The sequence below is a fragment of the Symphodus melops genome, assembly GCF_947650265.1.
Source record: "Symphodus melops genome assembly, chromosome: 8".
Classification (NCBI taxonomy): Eukaryota; Metazoa; Chordata; class Actinopteri; order Labriformes; family Labridae; genus Symphodus; species Symphodus melops.
The window spans coordinates 18,691,555-18,703,457 of record NC_136698.1 but is presented as its reverse complement, the minus strand read 5'-3'; the positions used below and the strand labels follow the sequence as shown (position 1 = coordinate 18,703,457).

At 41.7% G+C, this 11,903-nt stretch overlaps 1 protein-coding gene across 1 annotated transcript; it reads right to left on the bottom strand.

The window, feature by feature from the left end:
- Positions 1-1,205: 1,205 nt before the first annotated feature.
- On the bottom strand, positions 1,206-10,004 carry mysm1 (Myb-like, SWIRM and MPN domains 1). The gene is made up of 20 exons (XM_079351383.1): positions 9,898-10,004; positions 9,604-9,676; positions 9,384-9,454; positions 8,454-8,528; positions 8,291-8,369; positions 7,444-7,542; positions 6,935-7,334; positions 6,376-6,595; positions 6,163-6,293; positions 5,337-5,440; positions 5,166-5,243; positions 4,986-5,068; positions 4,858-4,912; positions 4,471-4,521; positions 3,530-3,604; positions 3,088-3,276; positions 2,512-2,644; positions 2,196-2,301; positions 2,045-2,102; positions 1,206-1,944 (listed from the first exon to the last, which is right to left on the bottom strand). Exons 1-20 carry the CDS (start codon positions 9,951-9,953, stop codon positions 1,612-1,614), a joined length of 2,469 nt encoding a protein of 822 aa, XP_079207509.1. The 5' UTR covers positions 9,954-10,004; the 3' UTR covers positions 1,206-1,611.
- Between the last annotated feature and the right edge of the window lie 1,899 nt (positions 10,005-11,903).

The window sequence follows — 11,903 nt, the reverse complement described above, 5'->3', positions numbered from 1 at the left end:
CCTCTGTGTCAGGTAGAGTCCCCAGCATGGCCAATATCTACCAAGGCTCACGAGCCAGTTGCTGCATAGATAGATAGATAGATAGAGATAGATAGAGAGAGAGAGAGAGAGAGAGAGAGAGAGAGAGATACTTTCTATATTGATCTTCTGCAAGTGGGGAACGCCAAAGGTCCCCCTCTTGATTTTAAAATATTTAGCCTTGAACATGTAGCAGCTTTGAAAATATCTATTTTCGGAGTTATGTCCAGTCCCTTTTATTTAACATGTTGTTAGCTGTTTATGGTGTGATATGAATAACTTGAGTTTAGTTAGGTATTTTGGCATTCGCCAGCAGGTGGCAGTGTGCGCTCTGTGGTTTTTGAAAGTGAACCTTAAAAGAAGTGGTATGAGAGTTGAATACAGTCTGAGCTGGTAGTGTGGCGTGGCTGCGTGTCTGTTGTGCCATCCTTGCCTGTGGAGTAATGACGGTGCACGTCTTCTACACCATAAACGCCGTTGCAGACTGAATTGTGTAACGAGCACAAAATAGATGTCCAAAAAACAGAAAAATAATCTTCTTCAGTGAATTCAATTTTGCATAAATGTTCTCACATTTCTATAAAATTCCTTTATGTTGCTCCTTTTTTTTTTTTTTGGAAAAGGCAGTTTGAGCAAAAAAATTTCTCTGCGGAAAATTTTCAACACTTAATTTCTTACATTTGTTTAAAATTTGGCAGTGATTATATCTTATTCTCTTCTTGTCAAGGACTTTTAAGGCTTGGTTGTAGAGACTGTATGGCCTTAATTGATGACTGTCGAGCCTGGGACCATGTGGTTAAGCCATCATACATATGTGAGAGACTCATAGAAATCAGGTAGAGGAAAGCCCTGTGAACCCACGCCTGCAGAACTGAAGAACATGCAAACTCCCCATCGAGAAGTCCTAACCCCTGGAACGCAACGCCCCCAGAGGTGTGGAAGGTAATTATTGGTCTGAAAGAGCCTCTTTTTGGTCAGTTTTTCCACATATGAAGAGTCCTAAAGAATGCCTTTGTTCAGTTTTTCAGTATGTGAAAATATATTCATATACATATTAAATTTAAAACTGAACAAACAGGCAATATGTTTCATACGAGAAGGACAGACGCACTCTGTCTAAGGTCGCCACAAGCCGAAATGCGTTGGACTACGTTTTTTAAATAAAGTTGATCATCACAGTACAAGTGTTGCTGGAGCTTTTTGCAACTTTTACACAAAATTGACATGAAGCTAAACCAAAAATATGAAAATATGTTTTGAATATTTGGTTTCAAAGACAGGAGTATTGGGTCAGTCAATACATCCATTTCAGATATTCACTCAATGTCTTTATGGACTATCACAAAGATTATTGGACACTTTCAAGTTCTTCTAACAAACCCTAAATACTGACTTAAAAACAGCGTTCTCAAAATATCAAACAAATGTTCTGTCCTCATTTTGAAAACCATCAGATACAGATTTTTAGTCTGAACATTTCCCTCCATGACCCTAACCCTCCCCTCCTTTCTTTTAAGGAAGAAAAATAAAAACCTCTGTATATTAAGATGATTATTAAAATATCTACAGTTAGATCAAGTGGATGGGTCACCATTAGAGTAAATAATCATGTTCAGTGGACAGCACAGAGCCCAGATGTAACACCATGCTGCTCTGCGTCTCTAAGCTGCTGTCTGAAGCGCTTCCTACATCATCATCAGAGTCTCCTCCTCCCAGCAGGGGGCGCTCCTCGCTCATAACCTGCTCAGTTGAGCCCACTGGTCTGTGTGATATCGCCAAAGATTCTCCCTCCTCCCCCTCCTGCTCAGATGACTGCTGCTGTTTGGCAATGAAGTCAGAATGGAAAAGGGCCTGTATCTGTGAGAGGAAGGGGTCTCCCTCCTCATCTGGCAGGGGCTCCAGGTACCTGGCCAGAGATGACAGCATCTGAGAAGAGAATGTAAATGAACAGTATAGGTCATTAAGAGGAACACAACACAAAAGTTAAAGCATTGAACAGGCAAGAAGTTTTAAGAGCTGGATAGACCTTCTCCAGACAGGTGAGATGGGAGTCTTTCCGGAAAAATCTGTCCATCTGCACACTCCTATAGAGAGCAGATTAAGAGCAGTTAGGATGCTCAAACATTAACGCAGGATGAGGAGTATGTGGAATGATAGTCGCAATTATTGATTCTCACCCGGGAGTCAGACAATATTTGTTGATGATCCACTGAGCTCTCCTCATCGTCTGCACCCAGTCTGGACGCTCTGCTGACGACAGGAAGTCAAATCTGTACGGCAGCTCTAAGGAGGAAAAGTGAAGCAGCTTTATTTATACAACACATTAAGTAGTGCTAATAATAATAATAAAATAATATAATAATAATAAAATAATAAAAATAAAGTTTGCAAAAGATATTTTTGAAAACACAATAAGGAAAAAATAACAGTTTTTTAAAGCAGTTTTGAAGTGTTGAATCAGGACTTTGTGTGTGTGACTTGTATGAGACTCACTCTGTGGGCCTGAGGGCTCCTGGCTCTCTCTCACTAACAGGCAGGTGGTTTGGGAGTGTGGGGAGCGGTTAGCGGGGTCATACGGGCTGACAATCATCCCGATGAAGGGGGCTCCACCACGAGAGAAATAACTCTGAATGAATCAGAACAGAGGGAATCAGGTCACATGTTCATGTAGAGTAAGAGTAAAAAAAAAAAAAAAAAAAGTATTTTCATTATAGGTCATGGGAGATTCTTTATTGGGCTACTTTCCTATTCACTAACAATACTTATCTTCTCCCTCCTTGTCTTTTAAGCAGTACATCTATTTCCATGCAGCTGCTTCAAATGCACCAGCACGAATATTCACAAGTTGCAAGAGAAAACAAAAATACAGTTTTTCTTTTTCCTGCCCTCAGCCTTATCATGGTTTATGCAGTGAAAACAATTTGCATGATGTATGCACAAGCGACATCACCAAGACTGACAATCAGGACTCAACCTTCAGCTCCATGTTGAAGCTATAATAAAGCAGCGAGTTCAAACGTGGCGTGTTTTTTCTGCAGTTTCGAGCGTCTCCCCCTCTTCTGGTCTCACCTGGAACTGGTCCTGTGTGTTGATGTCTCGCACCGAGGGGTTCGGGTGGAAAGAAGGGTGTGAGTGGTACCAGCCCACCACGCTGAAGCCCAGAGAGGAGAGCACTTCACAGGCTTGAGTCTGAGAAACGGGGTCCATCTCACACTGCAGACCTGTGCTCACACTGTTACACGGCTCTGCTGCACAGATCTACACACACACACACACACACACACACACACACACACACACACACACACACACACACACACACACACACACACACACACACACACACACACACACACACACACACACACACACACACACACACACACACACACACACACACACACACACACACACACACACACACACACACACACACACAAAATGGTTTGCTGTGAACACAAGGTCAAAACAGCATGATGATCTTTAAACCTCGCCATCCACAATCTCTCACCTTTAACACCTTCTCTTCTTCGTTGAAAGTTCCCCCCAGCAGACCGATAACTTCCGCCCGCGACACATGAGCGTGCTGCCGGACACGACAAACATATTTGATCAGTTTCATGACATTAAACGAAAAACAGGCTAAAATGACACTTTATTTAGAGCCTAGTCTTAGCGCTCATCACCCCCAACAACCTGCTTCTGTCACACTTCTACTTCTGTCAGGTATCAATCACCTGAGCACCCCGGGGTCTCTCTGCCTCATCGTCAGAGACGTTTTGCTTCCCTCACATTTCTCATTCTTCTTCTTCTGTGGAGAATATTTAGATCTACTCTCTTTACAACGTCTAAGAACCTTCTTGATTACTTCACACAGCCCATGAAGAGCCGTTTTATGGATTTTGCTTGAAGACTAAAAAAAAAGTGAAAATGATATCTTGACTTCGGACAAATGATACTACACCAGTTTTCTCCATCCTCCTTATAACCCTTAAATAGAATAGTTATTACAATAATATAACCAAATGGAGTTTATGACATTTTAAAGTGATAGCTATGGGCATTTCAAGGAAAACTACTATTTGTAATTAGTCAATAAAAATGAGATTATCTCCCAGATTGACGGGACGTACGTCAGAGTTCATTTAGTGGTCGTGACACGTCGTTCAAACTCTTAGAGGTATAACCTGTGTATCCTACCTCGTGGCTCGTTAGGTGGGCCTCCTCTCTCCTCATGATGCATGTAATGTGTAACGTGCTTTGTACTTTCAAGTGTATGTCGACTGTAGTTGATTAATGCAAAGGAATTCAATAAAGAGATGACTAAAATGCACTTTATAAACTGAGATATCCTTCAAGACAACATATGATATCAGTTCCAACGTCAAAAGGTAGGAGGGAGGAGACGAGGGAACAAAGTGTGTGTGTGTGTGTGTGTGTGTGTTGGCGTACCATGTCCATAATAAGGAGGGTCTCTGCACACACAATGATCTGGAATGGTTCCTGGGGGATCAGCAGAAAAAGGTTTTTTTAAAAACAACTTGATCATTAAAAGAGGAGGGAATGTGATACGAGGCTGTGTGAACGCCAACAGAGTGATGTCATGTAACACAGCAGGGTTTTTACTCCTGTTCTAATCAACCATTTAACCCCTTCATCACATGATTCTCTCTCTTTTTTTTTTTTTTTAAGTCCAGAGGTTACATTTTTTGTTTCTTTTATTGTTGGTGATCTAATTAATAAATGTCAGTGCTTCCTGACGCCCTCAGTTCTCTCCAGGCTCGTGTACTGTTGTAGCAGCATTACTGAGACTGGCTGACAAGATGAACAAATGGTCACCTGAACGTCCTCTCCAAAAGTCCTGCAGGGAATCAACTGGAATGGGTCCAAAGACCTGGAAGAAGGAGAGGGACTGTTCATATTTACACACACATGAATACAAAGCTTCATCTATCTATCACACTCACTCTCTACATTTGGAGCTCTTGCTGGTTTTCTGACGCTTCTTCATCTCTTCTCTCCTCAGAGCGAGCTCTTCCGCACTGAGATGCTGATAGAAACACAACATTATTAAATGAACTCATGCTAAGCTACACGCTGATCTTTAATAAACTGCTGTGTGTGTGTCAGTGTTTGTGTGTCCTTACCTCGTATGTCTGTCCCTCCAGATCTTTAGCATCACACCAGTTCCCCCATGTGTCCCGCACACGCCTCTTCCTGGTCCGCTACAACGAGCAGCCAATCAGCAGTAAGCTCACAGTCAGGTTTACTTATAAATGTAAAAAAAAAAAAGATCTTTGGATCGGCTGATTACCCACCATGCTTTGCAGCCTCTGAGCCAGCTGGTACGCCTCCCTCACATCCCTGCCCTCCTTCTGCTTGGATCGGTCCACCACCCTTGGACGATTGTAGACGGCTTGTTCTGAGAGAGAGCAGAGACCGAAAATAAAGAGACGAAGGAACGATCTGCTGTGATGAACTTTCAGTAAAATCGATTGTTTGTTTAAATAACCAAGAGGCTCTGATAGCTTTGTTAGCATCCAGCACATCTCTGAGAAAAGTAATCAGTGGCAGTAAATCAAATACAAATAACATAAATGCCATTGACTTTGGAATGGTAATATAATGGACATCGAGTTGATACGCTGTTCACACTAAAACCAAGAAGAGGATGACCATCAGATCCCACAACAGCAAAGATAGAAGTCCAAAGCAACGTGTATTGTTGTATTTCCTGTTTTTTATGATTACTAAAGATTACAGACGAACTCCTGCAGACTGTCTTAAAAACACAGCTGCTCTCTGTTGTTTTGTAAAAGACATGAACATAACTTAAGCATCTTTATTGGTCGCCACTTTAGAAACACATTTGTTTCAGTATTTGCCATCGCTGCTCTCTCTCTTCCTCAGCGGCAGCTTTTGTTTAAAAAATGACTGAAGAGCTGAAGCTTTTTTTAAACTCTTTGGTAATTGTTGGATACTAATCATCTGTTAACAAACAGAGGTTAAACACATTTTTATTATCTGCACTTTGAGGTCGAGCTGTTTTTAAAGGAATGCTAATTAAAGGCGTTCTCTGTGACACACTACTTTAGAGGCTTGAAGGAGCACAGAATCATGCTGTCCCAGGTTCAGTGAACTCACCACAGCTGAAGTTAATGGCTCCGATCAGCTCCAGGTACGTGTGAATTCTCCCGATGCAGTTCACGTCTCCACAGTTCTTTAGACCGGGCCGGACTGAGGTCTTGTTCAGGTATCTGGGTCTACTCTTCATCCTGGTGAAAAAGCACATAATGAGCTCCTCTTCTTTATCTTCCTCTTCTTCAGAGAAGAACCAATCATGTGCCAGTTTTTTACCATTGATCCAGGATGTAGTTTCGGATCTTCAGGTATCTTTCAGGAGTCTTCGATGGTCGTCCCTCAAAGAATTCTGGGATGGCTTGTTTCTCATCTTCACTGATGGTCTCCACTTCCAAGTGTACTTCCTGCTCCGGAGCCTTCAGCTCCTCTTCCTCCTCCTCCTCCTCCTCATCTTGCTCCTTTTCTTCTTCTTCTGCTTCATTAGGCAGATTGCGGTCTGAAATATAAAAAAAAACAAAAGAAAAAAAATGCATTACAATGCAAAAGTGGGAAGTACCTGCAGCTGGAGGATAAAAGAATACCAAGTCATTTTAACCCCGAAACAGACACAATTAGGCAACGTGTCTGATTCAAACTAGAAAAAAAATTTCTTCAGTGTTGTTAATGAAAGAATACTCAATATGTTGAGACTGATTGTGAACTGTGACACGCGTGATGCTTTCTTTTAGTAGTTTAATCTTCTAACAGCAGATTCTGTTCAGAGCTGTACTCATATTTACACTCATGATAAAAACCACATGTGGAAATGTTCTGACACACACCCACGGTGTCTTACCTGAGCTGCCTCTGCAGACCTCCTCCAGCTGAACTGGACTCTCACACTGGGAGCTCTGGTCCTCGTGCTCCGAGTCCGTCATAGCTTCTGCCACTTCAGCGTTTGGTTCGGGACTTTGCGTGGACTCGGTGCAGTGTTGGTCTCCAGTCTCAGTCTGACTCGCATCAGTGCGCTCCTGTGCCGTGAGGATCTCCGTCCCTGTTAGCTGCTCGTGTTCACAGGAATCTCCTTCAACACTCAAATCATCAGTGATGTCCACCTCCTCATCCTCCTCATCGGACAGCTTCTCTATCCGCACTGTGTTTGTGAGTGTCGGGGTCTGACTGGAGGTGGACTGAAGAGGCAACGGGGGCGGGGCAGGACCTTCAGAGGGAGCCGCAGGTCTGGGTTCAGATTTAGCCTGAATTAAAAAAAAAAAAGAAAAAAGATGAAGAAAGAGGCAGTATGTTCTACATTCTTGTGGATCATATCATGGTACCTCATTGGTCAAAGATGAAGAAGAGACTCACCTTCTGTTTGAAGTACTGCCTGGCATAACTCTTCACCTGAAGCACTGAGCGACTGCCTAGCAACCTGGAGATTTTAGTCCACCTTCGACCGAACTGAGCCTGAAGACAAACACATCTCAGATATCAACCCACTCTTTCATGTCGAAAAATAATAATAATCCACTCACACATGGAAGTGTACACCATTGCTGATTTGAACAGCAGTTTTACACTTTTGTTTTTTATTTGTAATATTTTACACAGAGTGACATTCCGACAAAAGGAGTCACAAATCAATCGTTTTGTGTATTTTTACTGGAGCTGAAATATTCTCAGAGCTAATTTTGTCTCAAAAACATACTGACCCAATGATTGAACCCAAGCAGGCGGAGTAAAGGATCTTATCATTAAAAAAAAACAAAAAAACAACTGTTTTAAACATGACTATTATGACAGCACAGGATATCGAGGGGAGCTGCAAATCAAGTTGCTGATATCATCTCTGTTTTGAGGTTAGAATCCTCCGGTGCACCTTGTTTACCATGAGAACATTGACTTTTGGTTAGCTTATTTAAGTTAAACAGTGATGTCTCATCCTATCCTCACTTCCTTCCACTGCCTCCCTTTCACTTTAAGAATTTATTTTAAGATTTTACTGATCGATTTTAAAATTTGTCTTTATCTTGCATTTCTGAAATGCTGACTCTAAATGAGATCCTTGAGCGGCGCCCTTTACGTTGCTCCAAAGTAGAGGCTCAAATGTAATTGGTTTCTAAAGAACAGTTATGAAGCTGAAGGAAGGCGGTAGCCATGTTGGAAAAGGTGTTGCTGCTGTTGACACCTGAGCAGCAGACAGACTCCAGCTTACCAGTCCTTCCTCAAACAATTCCCTCTCCTGTCTGGACCAGCGTAACGACGAGCCTGAGCTTGAGCTCTTGGCTGGTGACCTGAACATCCAGCAGAGAACAGTGAGACATGAATACAAACAGCATGAAGATAGACTGGTGATGATACGGGAATAACTGACTTACTTCTTCACTTTGAGTTTGTTGTTTGTGTCGCTCTCCCAGATTTGATTCTGAACCTGCTCACCTGTCAGGTAGTATCTACAGGTACAGCTTAGGAACAACATATTTAATGATGAGTGATATCAGAACCTCACTAAATAATAATTATATAAGTCCACCGCAAGCAGATAATGTTTAAAGCTTTGTAAATTGTACAATACGTTGACAATGTTTCAGTCAATGAATAAGTGCAATTTAGACAGCGCTCTCTCTCTTTAGATGTTCAGCTTTTAGTTAAAGTCTACCTATAATGCTGATAAACCTTTAAAACTCACATAGTGTCACAATTCTGGAAGCCCATAATAATAATTGAGTGCAAAGTTTCAGATCCAGAGAAAAGTGTAAGTTAGATTAACCCTGGGATAAGTCTGCAGAGGGCTCTAAACAGCTTCTCTAAGCGCCATCGTTCACACGATATGAAACCAAGATTTTTACCAGACAGCTTCAAGCCTCTATTTCAGCTGTTATAAAACCTTTTACATAAGCTCTCTTCCTGGTAGCACTGGAGGGCAGCTCTAAACTGGCAGCCCTGCAGCGTTCTGCCAACAAAAAGCTTCCTGAGAGCTGGCCAATCAGAAGAAAGTAGGCATGTGGGGAGGGGGGCAGAAAAGAGAATGCAGCCAAGACAAATCGTTTTAGGCAGAGGCCAGCATGAAATAAAGGAGTTGTTTCAGATGAATCATGCAAAGCTACTCTATACAAACTATATGATATTATGGGATCTGTACTGTTTAGATATATACTAGACAGAGATATGATCATTTTAAAACATGTATCAAAAGTATCAAAGTTACAATAGAGCCCTTTTAATTCTTTGTGTGTGTTTAAAGACAGAGGAACAATACTGTTCTGTGTGTGTGTGTGTGTGTGTGTGTAAAGACAGAGTAAGGATACTGTTCCTCCAGCAGCATCTTCTCGATCACCTCCCTGTTCTCCGGACTGATGGAGCTGTCGAGCTCCCACGGCTGCAGACAGATAACATACAGACAGACATTGAGTAAGAAACGGAGACAACACAAACAAACAAACAAACAAACAAACAAACAAACACTGTCACTCAGTTACACAGTAAACAAACTGCTGCAGGTGTGTTATTATCTTTATTGAATCGTACCAGAACTCCCGCGCTGCTCCTCCATGAAGACTGTAAGAACTTCTCCTGGGCTAAACCTGCCCCCTGCAGCTCACTGACACACACATTAAAGACACAGTTAAAGATGGACACTTATTACGTTTATCATCATAAAAACATCAGGAGAAGGTCCAGCTGCCACACAGACAGCGAGTTATCTCCCCTCTCCCGGCCAAAAAATCAGACCCAGGTATGGCCAAACCGGTCTAGATAGAAGCACAGAGAACCAGCAGACAGAAACGATGTTAACATATCCGAAATATAAAAGATAATCACCTCAAAGTGCTGTCAAACTCTTCTCCCTCGATATCAACATCCAACTCGTCCTCCATGATGTTTTCTGATTAAAGGTTAAGGGCGCCCCGCTCTGCTCACAGCGACGTCGTGTGGCCGGAGGTGGTATTGTTCTTTAAAAAAAAAAAACGGTATAAATATAGTCCAGTTACTGTCGTTTATCCTATAATGTTGAACATTTTCTTTAATTTCTTGAGCCAACATGCAGTTTGCAATGACAGAGCTTGTCACCTTCATCATTTGTAAATGCCAGAAATCTTTGTCAGTATGGCAGGAAGTTTTAACTTGTTACTTTTTACACCTCTGCATAGCATACTTTGCTATGGGTTAATCCTCATTGCTCAGTGAGAGAATCAAGTACCTTATATTGAATGATTTGATTGAATAAATTAGCTAGCAGCCTTTACAGTGTTTTGGGTCCACCTTGTTGGCTGCATTAAGTCTAGTCCCCAGGAGGTCTCATTATATGGAATAGAATAGAAGAGATCTAAAATTGTCTATTCATAACTTGGTAAAGTGTCTCTAAGTGTTTTGAAAAGGTCAAATGAATTATTATTGTTTTTATTATCATAGTGAAAACAGTTCATGTCATGGTTCAGATCTCATCCCGCAAATGATGAGACTTGGACTTTTTGTAAATGACTTGTTTTTGTTAGAGGGACTCTATAATGCCTCCCTTTGCTCAGGTGATGAAATCTTTGCCATTGATCTTAAATGATTTAGTTAATAGAGAAAAGGACACGGGCAATGTTCCCTGTGAGTGTCTGACATGCTAGCACAAACCCTCTGTGGATGGCCGGACAGGAAATCTTGAATCAAGAGAACTAGTCCGGTGTTGATATTGAGACCAACAAACCTTTTTCGGAGAATTCTTCTCTTCATTGAGTCAAAGGCTGAACTAAAATCCACACATAAGACCCTGGCATACAGTTTAGGGTTCATGAGATCTTTTGTAACTGTATTAAATATTTGACCTTACACAAGTTGGACACTTCTCCAAACAGTCCCTTTAGCAAAAGTCGGAAACTACTTACCATTACAGCGTCAAATCTCTGATTTTCTGTCCACACATCATCCTGATTATTATTCATTTTAGCTGGTTTATTGCAGAAGTTTTTTTTCTACATATAAAGAGATTATGACTTTTAGAGCTGAACATGAAGAGGCAGTGAAATAATAATAAAAACACAGACACCCATGTGAAAGACAACAAAAAAAGGTTTTATTTAGAAATTCACAGTTTCTAATGGCACTACAGTTTTGTAGTAACTCACTCCTGCTCCAAGAGTCCTGTGCAGCTCTTCAGAGTAATCAGAGAGAGAGAGAGAGAGAGAGAGAGAGAGAGAAGAGACGGAGAGAGAGAGAGAGAGAGAGAGAGAGAGAGAGAGAGAGAGAGAGAGAGAGAGAGAGAGATAGAGAGAGAGAGAGAGAGAAGAGACGAAGAGAGAGAGAGGAAAGCACTTGAAATAAAAGGTAAAAAAAAACAAAAAGGCATGAGGAGTCATACAAAGTGCACACTGAGAATTTCTCCTCCTACTTGCTGTGTTACAGGATAAGTAGATTCAAAGTAGTCTTACACACACATACATGAGCTCAACATTAACACTTCTCACATGCATACATGTGTACACACACACGAGATCATACACATTCAATAGGGTAAAAAAAAAACGACGACACGTGTGGAACAAAAAGAATCATCCATCTCTGCTGTGTTCCCTTTATCAATCGACAGTTCATATCCTTCTCTTTAAAATCAATTTGAGGCAGGGGGTGGGGGTGGGGGGTACACATGAAGAGTAATAAGGTGTGGATAAAAGAGTGAGCGTGGGGGTGCACAGAGAGCTCAGGCTCTGGATGAAAACATGTAAGAGTGGTTAATAAAAGCAGGCGTGGTTAAAGTTCACAGTCACAGAGAGTAGAGCGATGGAGGAGAGAGAGATGCGAGAGGAGGAGGAGGAGGAGGAGCTCAGAGAGGAAATGAAGAT

Excerpts from the sequence above, each read along its gene's own strand:
- mysm1 (XM_079351383.1), bottom strand. The coding sequence starts at position 9,953 with ATGGAGGACGAGTTGGATGTTGATATCGAGGGAGAAGAGTTTGACAGC. Across the intron at positions 7,335-7,443 it reads GGCAGTACTTCAAACAGAAG|GCTAAATCTGAACCCAGACC; the intron begins GTGAGTCTCTTC and ends TTTTTAATTCAG. Across the intron at positions 2,103-2,195 it reads AAATATTGTCTGACTCCCGG|GAGTGTGCAGATGGACAGAT; the intron begins GTGAGAATCAAT and ends TGCTCTCTATAG.